Source organism: Mandrillus leucophaeus, unplaced genomic scaffold (assembly GCF_000951045.1).
Source record: "Mandrillus leucophaeus isolate KB7577 unplaced genomic scaffold, Mleu.le_1.0 Scaffold24, whole genome shotgun sequence".
NCBI lineage: Eukaryota > Metazoa > Chordata > Mammalia > Primates > Cercopithecidae > Mandrillus > Mandrillus leucophaeus.
The window spans coordinates 1,406,502-1,424,268 of record NW_012102476.1 but is presented as its reverse complement, the minus strand read 5'-3'; the positions used below and the strand labels follow the sequence as shown (position 1 = coordinate 1,424,268).

Below are 17,767 nucleotides of genomic sequence, written 5' to 3'. Positions count from 1 at the left end.
GTGCCTGTTTAGAGACTTGCTTTGCAGCGTCTTCTCCCTTTGTGGCTAGTAATGATCAGCAGGGATGGGAGGAGCATTGAGAACCTATTGGCCAGGAAGAGTCACTTCCTCCCGACACAGATCTCTCCTTGTGCAGTGCCCTCACACTTCCTGTGTAATGCGGTGCCTTCAGAGATCCCCCAGCAGCTGCCACCCTGGTCAACGTTATCTATATTTGCAGGGATACTTAAGGACCCTTTGGCAATTGGCAGTGATATCTTGAGAGCCTTCGAGGAATGTGACTGAACATGAATTTAAAAAACGTATAAAGGTGGCACTAGGTGTATTCAGAGGGACAAGCTGGTGGCAACTTAGGGGGACTTTGCCTTTATAAAAGCAGACCCACACATGGAGTTTACATAAGAACTTACAGTGAGGGAGAGATGACTGTATCAGCCAATATGTGCACAGTGTACACACCTGATTACTTTCAATATGAAGAATGCTCTAGGAGCTTGCGGGGTTTGCTCATAGTTCCACAGACTAGACTCAGTAGAGCCAGGACTGGCTCTAACCTGGCACTTTTTGCCTGCTGTGCTTGGCCATGTACCCCTCAGTGACAGCGCTGTTTCCCATTAGAGAAAACAAACCTGTAAGTTTTCTCATTTCTTGTGTAGAGGGTAACCTTCCTGTCCCCTCATTCTTGCTTTAGCCTACATTCAGGGGATTGTTGACTGCACACCAGGTGGGAGCAGTATTGGGGCATATTCTTCTGGGCCCGTCTCCACCCTCTCATTTCTTCCTTTCCATAGGGGTGATTTATCTGATTGGTGCACCGGGGAGAGCCTCGCTCCGTTGGTCCACATCTACCAGGTGTGAGGTCACTGCATCAGAACACACAAAGCCTGGCTTTGTGCTTGAACTCTCTCCCCAGCTTACCCTTAAGAGAAGCCTGTCTTCAGCTGTGTCCTACCTTCCTTTCACCATTCTTTGTCCCTAGGTCTGGAGGCGGGTGGCAAGGCCAACTAGAAATGGGAAGGGCGAGGCGCTGCAGCTTTGCCATTGACAAAGAAGATGGTAGACTTTGGTTTGCTCTCAGCTTCTTGAGACTTTATGGCAATTGGGTGGAACCTGGAGGGGGTGATTATGCTACCCCAGTTCCCAGTAGTAATGCAGTCTAGAGATTTTTACCGAAGTCAAATAATATTATGTTAACTTTTTTTTTTTTTTTAAATGAGATGGAGTCTCATTCTGTCGCCCAGGCTGGAGTGGAGTGGCATGATCTCAGCTCACTGCAGCCTCTGCCACCTGGGTTCAAGCGATTCTCCTGCCTCAGCCTCTTGAGTAGCTGGGATTACAGGTGCCCGCCACCACCACTCCTGGTTAATTTTTGTTTTTTTTAGTAGAGACAGGGTTTTACCATGTTGGCCAGACTGGTCTCGAACTCCTGACTCAGATGATCTGCCTGCCTCAGCCTCCCAAAGTGCTGGGATTACAGATCTGAGCCACCACGTCCAGCCATTATGTTAACTTATTTAAAATGCCAAGTCTATCTGGGAATAATTCAGGATGAAAGTGGTTTTACAAAAGAGGTTTTACAAAAGAGACTGGCTCTTAAATAGCACAGGTGGTAATAGCAGCTGAAATGAAATTACTCACCTGAGCAGTAGTGTTAATCATCATGTTAGATTTGCAGCATGCTTTTAGAGTGGTTTGTCAGTTTCGTACTCATTCATTACCTGATGTCATCCAATGCCAGGTAAAGCCAGCTCATTCATCATCCTTAAAACCCTTGGAGCAGAACTCCTCTGTGCTTCCTCAAGGGGTGCAGGGAGCTGTCACTGGGCAAGAGCTCTGGTGGCCTGCCTGTGTCTTCACTTGACCCACAGCTGGCTGATTTTGGGAGGATGCTCTCTCGGCTTCATTTTCCTCGTTGTAGAACAAGATTGGACTTGCTGTGCTCTGGGGTTTGTTTACTTCTGTCTTAAGATTCTGTGATCCTGTTTTAGGATTTCTTGGTAGCATGCCTTGTGTTAATGTGCCCAGTAAGTATCTTTTGAGTTTAATACTAGGCATGCAGATATAAACATCCATCCTCCTGGGATATGTACCTGGGAAAGGGAAGCAGATGGGACTGTGAAGAGAGAGCCTATTCTTGGCTGTATTACTCATTTATTTTAGACAGTTTCTTGCAGAATAACTATTTTTATCATTTACTTTTTTTGGCTGTTTAATTAAAGCCTTCTGACTGGAATATAAATAAGTATATAAAATATATGTGTTTTAGCTCCTAGTGGATATGGTTATTGCCCAACCAGTAGATGCAAACATTTTAATGTCTAGGCTGTGTAACCATGGTGAAAATAAACCTGGCATCTGAGAGAATAATTCCTTCCTATTGTATCCTTTTCTCCGTTTCTCTTTGCCATATGCCAAGCTAGCTGGGAGCAGCCAGGAACAGCCAGGAGCAAGGTAGAGGGTACCAGCCAGCGGATGGTATTTTAAAAACTGTTTATTTCAAAATGATTTCAAATAGAAAGATTTCAAGGAATAAGTGTTACAAAGATCTCTCATACCTTTTACCCAAACTCAACTACCATTAATATTTTGTCCTGTTAACTTTATTATTTGCACATTCCCTCTCTATATGTATATATAGGCATATATGCACGTACATGCACGTACATTCACACACACATGTATTTTTTTCTGAACAATGTTAGAGTACGTTGCCTTTGTCATGGTCCATTGCCCTGTATTGTGTATTTCTTAATAGGGGCATTCTTCTACATGACTATAGTACAGTTACCATCTTCAGTTAATAGAACATTGATTCAGTACTTTGATCTAAGCTACTACCACCTTTATTCCAGTTTTGTCAGTTGACTCAGTCATGCCTTACATAGCATTTTTTCCCTCCAGTCCAGGATCAGCCTGTGGTCAGGTGTAGTATTTACTTGTCATACTCTTTAGTCTTTAGATTTGTTTTCTAAAGTTATGGAAATCTGGCTGGGCATGCTGGCTCAGGCCTGTAATCCCAGCACTTTGGGAAGCCAAGGTGGGCAGGATCGCTTGAGGTCAAGAGTTCAAGACCAGCCTGGCCAACATGGTGAAACCTTGTCTCTAATAAAAATACAAAAAAAAATAGCCAAGTGTGGTGGCGGGCACCTGTAATCCCAGCTCCTTGGGAGGCTTAGGCACAATAATTGCTTGAACGGAGGTTGCAGTGAGCTGAGATCGTGTCACTGCGCTCCAGCTGGGCAATAGAGCTAAACTCAGTCTCAAAAAAAAAAAAAAAAAAAAAAAAATTGTAACTGGTGCACTTCTTCATTGGTAGCTAATTGGTGAGTCTTGGTTTTATGAATTCTCCAATAGTACGTGGATGAGTTTTCCCAGTGTAAAACATACCATCCTCTGTATACTAAGATGTTTCCTCTAATTGGTTTCCATGGGGAGAAAATATGCTGCTTCCACTTATCACTTACCACAGTGGGACCAGTTGAACTTCCTGGCTCAGACACCTGGCAGTCATCTTGCTTCTAACTCTTGGTCCTCAGCAGTAATCAGTGGAAGAGACAGACAATCTGGGCACTTTATGCAAACCGAAGAAATAATGGAGGAATGTTCTGCCATTGATAAACTTCATGGTAGTTTTGGATTAAAGGAGAAAAGTGCTTTTTTTTTTTTTTTCCTTGAGACAGAGTCTTGCTCTGTCGCCCAGGCTAGAGTGCAGTAGCACGATCTCGACTCCCTGCAATCTCCACCTCTCCGGTTCACACCATTCTCCTACCTCAGCCTCCTAAGTAGCTGGGACTACGGGCGCCTGCCACCATGCCCGGCTAATTTTTTGTATTTTTCGTAGAGATGGGGTTTCACCGTGTTAGCCAGGATGGTCTCGGTCTCCTGACCTCATGATCCCCCCGCCTCGGCCTCCCAAAGTGTTGTGATTACAGGTGTGAGCCACTGCACTCGACTGAAAAGTGCTTCTTAATGACTAAAATTATGTTTAGATGCAGCCAGAGTGTGTGTTTTAATCAAATATTAAATGTCTGTGTGGAGATACTGTGCAAAGTTATGTCTAGATCTAAGCTGCAGACAAGACAACAAGAAGCGTTTCTCATGCAAGGGGATGACTTTGTTCCAAATGCATATTAATAGAGGGGTGGGTGCGCCTGCCCAGCCTTAGCAGTCCTGTTACATGCTGTGGTTGTCTGTTTCTTTGCTTCAGTAGAAGACATTTTTTTTTCCCCCTGCAACTCTTGTACACAATGTTTAGAATTAATTACATCAATGTATATTTGTACCCCAGTCTTCCCTCTGCTTGGCCTTACTCCATCCTATCACAGTCAGGCTAAGGAAAGGAACTCACATGGGTGTGGCTGGAGCTGAGATTCCGGCTGGCTGCTCACTGGCTGTGTGTCTTTGAGCTAGTCATCCAATGTCTCTGGGCTTCCCTGATTGCCCTGCTGACTGCTAGACTGGTGGAGGGTCAGTGGACTTCACCACATTTTCTTTTTTTTAAATAGAGAAATAAAGTGAGATTTCTACTTGAATATGGTGTGTGGTTTTTTGTTTTTTGTTTTTTTTTTTTAAAAGGAATTGTCAGTTGGGCACTGTGGCTCGTGCCTCTAATCCCAGCACTTTGGGAGGGTGAGGCAGGCGGATCGCTTGAGCCCTGGAGTTTAAGACCAGTCTGGGCAACACGGTGAAGCCCCAGCTCTACAAAAAATACAAAAATCAGCTGGGTGTGGTTGTGTGCGGCTGTGGTCCCAGCTACTTGCGAGGCTGAGGTAGAAGGATAGCTTGAGCCCGGGAGATAGAGTTTGTGCCACTGTACTGAAGCCTGGGCTACAGAGCAAGACCTGTGTCTCCAGAAAATAAAAGGAAAAGGAAAATATCTACGGGCTGGGATGCAAAAGAACAGTAGTGACGGGAGGGAGAGATGGGAGGAAGCCTTGTTCTGAATGTCGGTCTCCTGACTGGGGCTTCCTTGATGCACTTTTCTATCTTTCTAGCTTTTTGAGCTGAATGACTTCAGGAGGGGGATAGGTAGATGTCACTCGCCTTGGTTCTCGTGCATGTTATTTTAAGCTTGGTATTTCATCTCATACTTGTGTGCAGGCCTACAGGTCAAAGATTTTTTTCCCTCCTCTGTTTTTTTTTTTTTTTGCAGCGGTGAAGGGTGTAGGGAAGTGAGAGTGATGATCTGAGAGTTTAGACATCTATGGTAATCCTGTTAGCTTTCAGATAAAAGTTTACATGGCGTGTGTTGTAACACACCGGATATGTTTTGCATACTTTTTAACCTTGGTTGGCAGCAGGGATAGAATCACTTTTCTTGGAAACCTTTATATACAAGCAAATAGGGTAATGACACTGTTCTAGATGTGCCACAGGGATAGTTGAATGGGACTCTGGGATACTAGTCCTCATTTTGCTGAGGTTTGCTATCAAGGAGCCATGAACCTGAATATAGGTGGCCCATATGATTCACCTCCTAGTAGATTATACAAAATGTGGCTCTGGGAAAGGGTGACAAAAAGCTTAATAGAAGTGGCTTTAAAAAATAGTCATTTTTGACTGGTCGTGGTGGCCCATGCCTGTAATCCCAGAACTTTTGAGAGGCATAGGTAGGAGGATTGCTTGAGCCTGGGGGTTTTAAGACTAGTTTGGGCAACATAGCAATACCCCATCTTTATTTAAAAAAAAATTAAAAAAATAGTCATTATTGCCCAATATTAATTTTGTAAAAAAGTTATGCTTGGAGGGGGTTATTTTAGAGGCCATTAGGTAACATGTTACAGATTTAATCAGGGTTTGAGGAAACCACCTTCTAGCTGTCACATCTTAGGGAAAAGCACCTTGTTATCCACCTTCAGTCTCAGTCTCAGTGTTAGCAGTCTCCTGTTTTTCAACACAGATTGAATCTGCGTGTGAGCAGAAGTCTGCTTATGATCAGAGCCCTTGAAGGGGAAAATGTAAAGAGTCACATGTATCTTCAATTTGGGGGAATTACCAGTATTCTTGAGAAACTGAAAGTGATATTAACAGTTTTCTTGTTCCTTTTACTCTCTTGAATTTGGTCTTTAAAATAGTTGAGCACCAGTCCATGGTGGATATTGTAGAAAATACAAACATACTAGATAGAGCATCTTTCCAGACAGTTGATGTTCTAGTTAGAGAGAGAAGCCTAATATGATGTATGAACAGTGACTTTCAGCCCACACTTCATGCCTGACATTGTGTTTACTATGTATTTTACTTTTTATTTAATTCTCAGAATGACCCAGTATGTTAGGTACTTTTACTATCCCCATTTGTGCACAGGAGGAAACAGTGACACATTAAATAACTAGGTCAAGGTGAAGCTGCGCGTTTGGATTCAAACTTGGGGAACCTGACCCTAGAGCCTGCATTTATTTTGCCGTTCTGAAATGACCAGAGTAACAGCACCATGGGCAAAATTCTGTAGTACTGGTTACAAGTCAAAGACAAAAGATGAAAATGACCTGATCTGTACTGTAACCTGTATAAGAAAATTCATGAAGGTTAAACTATAAAGTATAGTCTCAGGAGCAAATGCAGGATGGGGCTAGGTACTTGCTTATGATACCATGAGTGTTCACACTGGAGTGGCTTCCTGTGGTGAGTAATGTTGAATCAGGCATGCTTTCCTTCTTATCCTCCCAGTAAACTTCTTTGCTCTTCAAAACCAGATCACCCCTGTGAAGCTTTCTTTCCTTCAGACAGAGTTAGTTTTCTCTTTGGTCTTCTGAGGCTATTTATATCTACGCCAGGACTACAGGATGTAACTGCTAGGCCACCTTCAGTTCTTTGAAGTTGGGGACCGTCTTACTCATCATCGTATCCCAGGGGCTTAATTTAAGCAGTATCAGTTACTTAGTGCGTATTGGATTCTCATTTGTCCAACAAATAGCTGAGTTGCTTAGTCACTCCAGCATTAAAGCTAGGTTTAGAATAATTGGAGCAGAAAATTAGTTGGGTGTGATGGCATGTGCCTGTAGTGTCAGCTTCTTAAGAGGCTGAGGTGGGGAGGATCGCCTGAGCTCAAGGGTTTGAAGCTGCAGTGAACTGTGATTGTTCCACTGCCCTCCAGCCTGGGGTGATACAGCAACACTCTTGTCTCTTAAAAAAAAAAAAAAAATTAGGCTGAATGCAGAGGCTCCCGCCTGTAATCCCAGCATTTTGGGAGGCCAAGGTAGAAGGATCACTTGAAGTCAGGCGTTCAACACCAACCTCGGCAACAGAACAAGACCCAGTCTCTACAAAAATGAAAATAAAAATCAGCCAGATGTGGTGGCGTGTGCCTATAATCTCAGCTACTCGAAGCTGAGGCAGGAGGATTGCTTGAGCCCAGGAGTTTGAGGCCTCAGTGAACTATGATCATGCCACTGCACTCTTGCCTGGCAACAGAGCGAGACCATGTCTTTAGCCAAAAAAAAAAAAAAAAAAAAAAAAAAAAGAATAATTGTGTCAGAAAAATGTATATTTAGGAGAATTTATCTGGCGGTAAAGTACTGGTTGGATTGGAATTGGACAACCTGATAACCAGGTAAAAGCAATTATAGTAATGTGGGCAGGAGATGATTAGGGCTCCGTAGAAATAGTGGTGAGGGAGAAGATAACAGTCCGCAGACCTGATGGTGTTGGCTGTGGATGGAGAATATGGGGAAGAAGCAAAGGTGATCTCAAATTATGTCACCCTTCCCCTTCTTCCAAGTTTTCATTTTTAGGTGATTATGAGTCTTGGTGCACTTAGTAGTCCCTTAATAAATGAGGCAATGGCATAGATCTCTGAACTGCTGACCCATGAGCAGCAGAGTGAAAGGAGCAGATAAAGTCAAGGCAGGCACAGTCGCAAGCTTATCACCTTTGCAGATTTTAACTGTTTCTGGAACAGAAAACTTGGGTTTGTTTTAGATCTATGCAGAGCTCTCCAAGAGTATATTCTGAGCCAAGTTTAATTCGTCATCTTGCCCAGGGATTTTAATTTTAAGTGTATGTGCCATTTGCTATTGAGGTGAGCCAAGTAACTCTTAGGGGGGAAACATAGGCTTATGGGATTGTAATACTTTGTGCTGCCACCCTGGCAGCTCTGAAGAGATGGTTCCTAGAAATCAGGAGCCTCATGCTCACGCTGTTACCTGCAGGCTTATTGCCAGTCCTCAGAGCCACAGTTGTGCTGATAGAGCTAAAATACAGTTTCCAAGGAGTCTGAAAACACCAACCTGGACTTTAGAAAATGAGGATTTTAAAACATTAAGTGTTTAAAATTGCAGTATATATATTTACATACAAGCAGATAAATCGTAAAGTTGATCATCTTTGTGTAACTAACACTGAGATAGAATAGACTATTACTAGAATCCGTTCTCCTCCAAGGTAACCACTAGTCTGATTATAATACCATAAATAAATTTTACTTATTTAAATTATTATTATTTTTTAAGAGACAAGGTCTTGCTGTGTTGCCCAGGCTAGAGTGCATCGGTGCAATCATACCTCACTGCAGCCTTGAACTCCTGGGCTCGAGTGATCCTCTTGCCCCAGCCTCCCAAGTAGCTGGAATTATAGGTGCGCACCACTGTGTCGGGCTTTTTTTTTTCTTTTTTAAGATTAATATAAAGTGAATAATGAATAATGTGTTTTGGTTTCTTTCACTCTACATTGTGTTTGTGAGATTCATCTGTGTTGTTGCATGTGTCTATATTCATTCCTGTTGTCTTATAAGTCTCCTCTATCAAGAAATCACTATTCATCCATTCCAGTGATGATGGATATTTGGGTTCTTTTGACTTTTTGGGTATTGTGTATAATAGTGCTATGAACATTTGTGTATATTTTCATTTGGTATACATGTAAAAATTTCTGTTGGGTATATATCAAGGAGTAGAATTGCAGGGTCATAAGATATGCATATGTTTAGCTGTCAGTTTTCTAGAGTGGTTGTATCAGTGTATACTCCCACCAGCAGTATATGCATGTTCTGGTTGCTCAGCATCCTCATCAACACTTGTTATTGTCAGTCTTTTAAATTTTAGCCACTGTGGTAGATGAGTAGCACTACCTTATTTTAAATTTGTATTTTCCTGATAACTAATGAGACTGAACACTTATTTGTAGGCTTTTTGAATATCCTCTTTTATAAGTAATTATTTGCCTGTCCAAAAAAATGGAAGTCCTTTGTCTTTTTTTTTTTTTTCACTGATTTGTAGAAGTTATTTTATGCTCTTATATGAGTTCCCTGTTTTCCATTTTGCAGATAGCTCCTATTTTGTGGCTTTCTATTACACTGTCTCCATTGTGCCATCTGATGAACATTTCAACTTATCAGTCTTTTCATTTATGGTTAGTGGTTTATGTGTTCTGTTTAAGAAAATTTTCCCTACCCCTAGATTGTGAAGATACTCTGTATCTACAATCCTCCTGGAATTTTTGTGTGTGAATGTGTCTCACTTATTTTTAAACTAATCTTGCCTTTCCTTAGTTTGTCAAGGTCTGAGGCTTAAATCCCAAGCACAAGGTAGGAGGCAGTCAGATAAATTTTCTTGTTCTTCATAAATTAATGCAGCGTAGGAGATAAAGTTTTTGCGTAGCCTTTGGGAATGGAAGCCTTGTCTCCCTACCATACAATGGCACTTGGATTTTGTTTTATGTTCTTTGTCCCTTTCATTACTTGAAAGTGTAATCTGCTTGGAGTATTACCTCTTCCTCACTTGCAGTTAATTCCTTAACTCACCCCAGTCTACATTCTGGCTTCACCACTTGCTTGAAACAGCTGGCCAAGGTTCCAGTGGCCTTGTTGCCAAATGGGAGCCAGGGAATTCTCCAGTATCCTTGAACCAGTATCCTTGAATGTGCCTTCTGTGTCTTTTCTACCTCTGTTCTGATGTTGTGATGTTGGCAAATTCTCAGCCTCCTGATTTTTACCCCGTATACGTTTACGTAGCTTCATTTTGAAATCTAGTCTGAAAAGCCCCACTAGATGTGATTGGGACAAAGCCCTTAAACCTGAGGGCATGAGTCTCTAGTTTCAGAGTAGGCTTGATCACTTGCGTTGTTTTGCTTTGGTCTATTTTCATTTGGTATCTGAGACCACATAAAAATGAGAGCAGCCATAACTACAGATTAGATGTAGATGATTCCTTACGGTTTATGTAGCAGTTTTACATGGATCGTCTCATTGGATCCCATATCACCGTGTGAGGCAGGTATTGTTGTTACAGATATAGAAATGATTAAAAATGCAAGCAGCACTTATTTGTTCTTGTTGGGAAACATCTGGTGATGCCCTGGATTAGGTTTTGGAGCTTCCTTTTTCATGTAGCCATCATTTAATGGGAGAATGCATCTTTTTTTTTTTTTTTAAAGACTGGTGAAGTGCAATAGTGAGAACGGGGGAAAGAGTAGAACAAGGAGTTGCATCTGTAACTGACTGCAAACAGTCCATTGAGGTAACTCAGTACCTTTGGACCAGCCCATCTGGGATTCTTAGGAGTACTTTTGTCCTTCCACTTTCCGCAGGAACCGTAACTTCTTCAGTTGGGGCAGAGTAAAGGGTAGGTGGGACCGGGAATGGAGACAGAGTTGGATTCTTTTTGAGATTATCAGGAACTTGCCAGTAATCATTTATTTCTCAACTCTCTTCCTCAAGAATCTAGTACTAAATAAATTTTGGTGGTTGATTGCCTGGATGTGATAAGCTCACATTTGCTCCAGGATCTACTTTAAAATGATTCAACACAAGAAGAAGTTGTGGAGAGATATGATTTGCAGATGTTCCCTTAGTTTCCAGGAACACATTTTGGCTCCAGAAGAACTATTTATTTATTTTAACATGCGCTATTTTTCTTATTCTTCTGCATCTTCCCACAGCCTTTTTATTTTAAATAGCAAATCCTTTTTTCAAATGAAATGGCATACCAGACTCGATTTATGAAACAGTCTACGGCGTTCTTTTATTTATGTACACTCATTTTAGAGGTTTGCATTTATAGCATTTATTTATAAAGTAAGTGAGAACAGTGAGGCTGTTTTGATCAACACAAACATTTGAAACAGATTTTAGAAGATTGCAGTCTTATTTTAGCTTCACTTTTCAGATTATTTCTGGGTTTGAAAAGATAGATAGTTTTTAATAAAACAGCTTGGCTTGCAAGCCAAGGATATTTTTTAGTTAAACCGATATGGACATTTGAAAGAGGAGTAGGGGGCTAGGCTAATCTTCATCCTAAATATAAAGTTCAGGGAAGAAAGTCCCTCTCACTCAAAAGCGCTCAAACTACTATACAATAATTCATCATTCAGTGTGTCACAGTTCAGGTGTCATTGCAGAGCCATCATTCTGTGACCTCAGTGTGGGAGGAACGGATGTGCCTTGCACTGTATGAACGTGGCCCTGCATTCTGTGTGGTGCATTTGAGTGTGTTGGTTGGTGTGCACACGCTTGTGAATCAAGTCTGATTCAGCCTCTGTAATTGGTACTGAAAAGTGCTGGTTTTTCCACAGAGATGAAAAGTTCCTCAGTCTTCACAAAGTCAATCACCCGACGGAGGCCTCTGGTGTACTGTAGTTTGACATGTGACACATTTGAGTGTGGGCTTGTTGTTTTAAAATGCAGTTTTTATAGTCAGTTCTCAGTCCATGGGTGATGGAGAGGATATGGGGAAGGGAGATAGGTGGGAAGAAAGAAGTTAAGAGATGATTAAAGAATCAGAACTGCTGCTGGCTCTTGATTATCTCTGGGGTAGAATTATACCAGTGATGACTCAAAAATGGTTTGGGAATGGTTACCTTTTTGAAGGCAGGTTGTGTGAAGAGTGTTAACTCAAGGTTATTTTTGCGACTCCTTTTACTTGAATAAGAATAAAGGAAGTGGGATTTGGGGCTCAATATAAACCCCAAAGGGAGAGGATGAGCACTGGGGGCCTTGGGCTCCCTCTCCTCTCCTCTCATTTCCAATCTGAGCAGTTCTGCTGAGAGTCTGGCTTTCACTGTGGGCCTGTGGTTTAGAGGAACTAATTTTGAATCCCTATTTAGCTTGGTTCTCAGCTGCACTTTAATCTCTGTTGGCTGCTCATGTGAGATTGAGAATTGACTGTATGACTCCTGGAATGCCTTCAAAAACCGCCAAGAATCCATGGCCAGGTGCAGTGAGTGACTCACACTTGTAGTCCCATTGCTTTGGGAGGCTGGGACGGGAATTCAAGGCTGCAGTGAGCTATGGTTTTACCACTGTACTTCATTCTGGGCAAACAGAGACTCTGTCTCTTAAAAAAAGACAGCTCTCCCCGGTTCCCCTCAAAAACCCCTGAGAATCCATGAAGCAGTTTGATATAAGTGCTGTGAATCAAAATATGGCAAATTATTCAGATGCAGGAGAAATGTATCAGGGATGGATAGTCTATGAGGAGCTCTGGCCTTCTTGAATATCCCCACTCTGCCCATTCAGGAAGGGCCAGGGGCTAATTTGCTTTCAACCATGATTCCAGAGTTGAATTTTGAATTTCCTCTTTCCTTAGCATACATAATTGAAAATCAGCTGCACAGTAGCATGAATTTATAGAGGCTGCAGCAACAACATTGGGTTTCGAGTCAGCTGGGAAATTCCCTTCAGTTTTTCTGGCGTATACCATGCATTTGAAGAATGTTAAACCAAGATTTTGAGGAAGTAAATTGCTCTTGCTGTTGAATGTGACCTAGAAGGAACTGAGGGACGGTGGAACTGAAGATACAGCTTATTGATTTTTTTTCAAATTCCTTTGTTAGGCATCTGAAGAAGCCTCTCTCAGGGCACTGGAAAGTCTGATGACAGAATTTTTTCACGATTGTACGACCAATGAAAGAAAACGTGAGATAGGTAAGTGGAGCGTTGACTTGTAAAGAGGAATTTATAATGAGGAGGCCCCGGTAGGGAGGAAGGAGTTGTTCATAGCCGTGACTGCATGCTTTCCCCTTGAATTCTTGCTTTTTTCGCTCTGATTCTGCTGGCGTGTGGCTGGGGAAACCCCTCCACTTGACCAAAAGAAGGAAAATCCATCACTATGGATCTTAATTTCAGCAATGTTGTTGAACTTTTATATAAGAAGCCTGCGACTTCTTGGTGGAGGGTCTAGGGTGAGTGGGACAGGGTCTCGCTGTGTTGCCCAGGCTGGTTTTGAACTCCTGGCCTCAAGTGATCCTCCGTCTCAGCCTCCTGAATAGCTGGGATTGTAAGCGTGAGCCACCGCACCTGGATGGTTATTTAAAGAAAAACAGTAACAACTGTGGAAAGTGTCAAAATCAATGTGTTTTGCTGTGCAGAAGTCTGATCTGAACCTAATAGTGCCCAGAAATCCCAAAGCTGGTATTACATTTGAGGACTTCCTGCTGCCTGGGCAACATAAGATTCTGTCTCAAAAAAAAAAAATTTTTTTTTTGAGTCGGAGTCTTGCTCTGTTGCCCAGGGTGGAGTGTGGTGGCATGATCTTGACTCACTGCACGCTCCGTCTTCTGGGTTCGTGCCATTCTCCAACCTCAGCCTCCCGTGTAGCTGGGACTGCAGGCGCCTGCCACCATGCCCAGCTCATTTTTTTGTGTTTTTAGTAGAGTACAGGGTTTCATCATGTTAGCCAGGATGGTCTCAATCTCCTGACCTCATGATCCGCCCACCTCGGCCTCCGAAAGTGTTGGGATTACAGGCGTGAGCCACCGCCCCCGCCCTCCCCCCTTTTTTTTTTTGAGAGGGAGTCTCACTCTGTTGCCCAGGCTGGAGTTCAGTGGGGTGATCTCGGCTCACTGCAACCTCTGCACCTTGGGTTCAAGCGATTCTCCTGCCTCAGCCTCCCATGTTCCTGGGATTACAGGTGCCCACCACCACCCCCGGCTAATTTTTTGTGTTTATAGTAGAGACGGGGTTTCGCTCATATTAGCCAGACTGGTCTTGAACTCCTGACCTCAAGAGATCTGCCCACCTGGGCCTCCCAAAGTGCTGGGATTACAGATGTGAGCCACCGTGCCTGGCCATTAGTCTTCGATATTCTGACACTCTATTCTTTGAAGTCTTTTTTTAGATTATAATTGAAATGCTTTTGATTCTTTAATTTTTGGTTTGCAAATCAAATATTGCTCACCTTGTTTTTTTTTTTTTTTTTTTGAGACAGAGTCTCGCTCTGTGACCCAGGCTGAAGTGCAATGATGCCACCTTGGCTCACTGCAAGCTCCACCTCCCAGGTTCACGCCATTCTCCTGCCTCAGCCTCCCGAGTAGCTGGGACTACAGGTGCCTGCCACCACGCCCAGCTAATTTTTTGTATTTTTAGTAGAGATGGAGTTTCACCGTGTTACCAGGATGGTCTCAATCTCCTGACCTCGTGATCCACCCACCTCGGCCTCCCAAAGTGCTGGGATTACAGGCGTGAGCCACCTCGCCCTGCAAACATTTTTTTTTTTTTTTTTTTTGAGATGGGAATCTCCCTCTGTTGCCCAGGCTGGAGTTCAGTAGCACGATCTTGTCTCACTGCAACCTCTGCCTTGCTCACCTTCTATTTCAGGAATTAAACATAGAATCTGCTGAACATGTTCATATTCTCATCTGATCTTAAAAGAGATTTAAGTAGCCAAATGCTCCAGATGCCAAATTTGAATGCAGGCTGAGGAGAATCCGGGGGTTTGTTTCTATACAGTAGGCTTGTCTTAGTTCAGTTCTCTTTGTACCTAGTCATTGTAGCTTTATTTGAGTGTGTGGGCTTGGACCACTTATTACTTCTTTTCTATGGTCTTGGGATAAACTCTAGGCTTCTCCTAGTTTGGTCAGAGAAAGGAAGGAAGCCTTTTCTTCAAAGGGCTCCACCCACCCTCCAGCAAAGGTAAATTACTAGTGCTCTAGAAATTGATAGAGCTGTTAGCAGGGACCTTGAGACCATGTGGTCATTGTAGAGTGGAGGAAACAGAAGCATCAAGGAGGAGCAGTGACTCACTTGGGGTCAGACTCAGAGTCTAGAACAGAGCCCAGAGTTCCTCAGTTCCAGTCCGGTTTGACTTCACCTTGGGGATTCACAGAAACCTTTGCTTAATTATTAAGGCAGGCTGTTAGCTGCCTTTTATGGATTTGTAATTAACTTTTATTTTTATTAAAATAATTTTTTTTGACTGGGCATGGTGGCTCATGCCTGCAATCTCAGCCCTTTGGGAGGTCAAGGCAAGTGGAATACTTGAGCCCAGGGGTTTGAGACCATTATGGGGAACATGGTAAGACTCCGTCTCTACAAAAATATGTTTCCCCCCTTATATCTCTTCAGGAAAACAGCACCATTGAGTGCTATGGCATCCTATAGAGAACTTCAGTCTTTGGTCATAGCGTTAAGAGCTCATGGTTTCACAGCCCTGTGAGCCCTCTTTGAAATGATCTAAAATTGAAAGGCTGGGATTTTTTTTTTTTGAGACGGAGCCTCACTCTGTCGCCAGGCATGCAGTGGCGCAGTCTCGGCTCACTGCAACCTCCGCTTCCCGGGTTCAAGCGATTCTCCTGCCTCAGCCTCCCGAGTAGCTGGGACTAGAGGCGCGTACCACCACGCCCAGCTAATTTTTGTATTTTTAGTACAGACGGAGTTTCACCATGTTGGCCAGGATAGTCTATCTGTTGACCTTGTGATACGCCCGCCTCGGCTTCCCAAAGTGCTGGGATTAACAGGCGTGAACCAATGGGCCCAGCCTTTTTCTTTTCTTTTTTTTTTTTTTTAAAGAGATAGTATTTTGCTCTATCACTCAGGCTGGGTGTAGTGGCATGATCATAGCTCATTGCAACCTTGGCCTCCTGAGCTAAAGCTTCAGGCACACCAAAGCTGTTCATTTTGACACTCTCCTAAGTTGTTGAGTTTTTTTCTTTAAATAGCCTTCTGGGCGTGGTGGCTCATGCTTATAATCCTAGCTCTTCAGGTGGCTGAGACAGGAGGATCACTAGAGGCCAGGAGTTAAAGACCAGCCTGGACAACATAGTAAGGTCTCCTCCTGCCTCAGCCTTCTGAGTAACTAGGACTACAGGCATGTGCCACCATATCTAGTTAAGTTTTTCTTTGTTTTGTACAGATAGGGTCTCAGTGTTGCCCAGGCTGGTCTTTGAACTCCTGGCTTCAAGCAGTCCTCCTGCCTCAGCCTCTCAAAGTGCTGGAATTACAGATGTGAGCCACTGTGCCTGGCCTTTCCATGGATTTTTTTAAATGAGACTGCCTTGTTGGATTTAGCTTAAGTTGTAGGGAACTAGCAGAGCAATGACTTGAGGATTAGAAGAAACTGCTGTGTATTCTGCTTTTCCAAAGGCTTTCTAGAATCTCTCAAAGTTGTGGGCCTTTGCACTTTTACCCTTTTTGGATTATATTTCATGACCAGTGCAGCAGCTTAAGGTGACTAAGGGACAGCATGTCCAGAAACATAATGGTAGCCCCGTAATGCTTGCCGCCTTGTGGGTTCTGGCTGATGCCATCAGCAGCCTAAGGAGGAGGAACACCTTTCTAACCAACATGATGTGTGGACAGGGCTGCTCGCCACAACACTCGTCATCGTTGCTCTTGCCTCAGGTCATTTCACTTTTTTGGTGGCAGTGTTTTAAAATAAAACCAACCCAAATGAAGAGTTAGCCATTTTGAATTCCTTGCATTTTTTTTCCTTTCCTATCTTTGTAGGGTTAGTCTTAATCTTTGCTTTTTCTGCCTTTCTAGCCATCATTTTGTGTGTGTGAACAATGTAGACTCCACTGAAGATTTGTAGAGGATTGGTGAGGTGCTAGAATGTAGCTCACATTCAGAGGAAGTTAGCTAGCAGTTTTAAGAAGATGGAAGGGTACTCTTAGAACATTCCAGCCACACATTAGCTTAAATAAGAACTTTAGCAGTGAAAGTTTCTCTGCCTAGAGAAATATCCATAGCAAGGTGGCTTTTAGATGGCCGAAAACATTGTCGGTGTCCATGATCACCTCAGATGCAGAAAAATATTGTATGATTTATTCTTTCTATCTTGAAGAATCTGCTGGTTTTGACATCATTTACATTATATGCAGAGAGGAATGTTTAAATAGTAATAAGATAGCCCAGCCTTGTCTAATTTCATGTATTTTCATAGCTTTCTTTTGTTACCATTTAACTTTTCCAGAGGAGCTTCTTAATAACTTTGCCCAGCAAATAGGAGCCTGGAGATTCTGCCTGTACTTTCTCTCCAGCACTAGGAATGACTATGTAATGATGTACAGTTTAACAGTTTTTGAGGTAAGTTGTCAGTAATTTTATACTCTTCTGAAAAGGATTTTGTAGTCGTAGTGCCATATCATTGGCACTAGACTAGAGCTGTAATGTGCTGGGAGAGGGTAGCTCAGCTCTGGGACGTCGTCCCACATACTGTCTTTGTGTAGCTGTGTGTTGTTTGGGGCATCTTCCATCTTCCACACTAGAAAGGTAAGATGGATGGTTGACTTTAGGGTTAAGTAGGTAGGTCATTTGTGGTAACATATAACTGTTCCCTGCCTATTATCATTGATAAGGGAAAGATAATTAAAGAAAAATATTTTAGGAGGAGAAATGATAACCATAATAGCATCATCCCCAACAGCAAAAAGTTTTATTTATATCACCTCTCTTCCAATCCTTGTTTTCTGTGCGCATCTTTAAAAAATCTAATTGTAGGCTGGGCGCAGTGGCTCATGCCTGTAATCCCAGCACTTTGAGGGGCTGAGGTGGGCGGATCAATGAGATCAGGAGATGGAGACCATCCTGGCTAACACAGTGAAACCCCGTCTCTAC

The 17,767-nt window shown here is 42.8% G+C and overlaps 1 protein-coding gene across 2 annotated transcripts in view; it reads left to right on the top strand.

Annotated features, from left to right (window-relative positions):
* XPO6 (exportin 6) overlaps positions 1-17,767 on the top strand; it is a 116,220-nt gene that overhangs the window by 18,976 nt on the left and 79,477 nt on the right. For both annotated transcript variants that reach the window (XM_011982342.1, XM_011982341.1), the window contains 2 exons: positions 12,769-12,859; positions 17,124-17,236. In XM_011982342.1, coding sequence (XP_011837732.1) covers positions 12,769-12,859; positions 17,124-17,236 — 204 coding nt within the window. The remainder of the gene's footprint in view (positions 1-12,768; positions 12,860-17,123; positions 17,237-17,767) is intronic.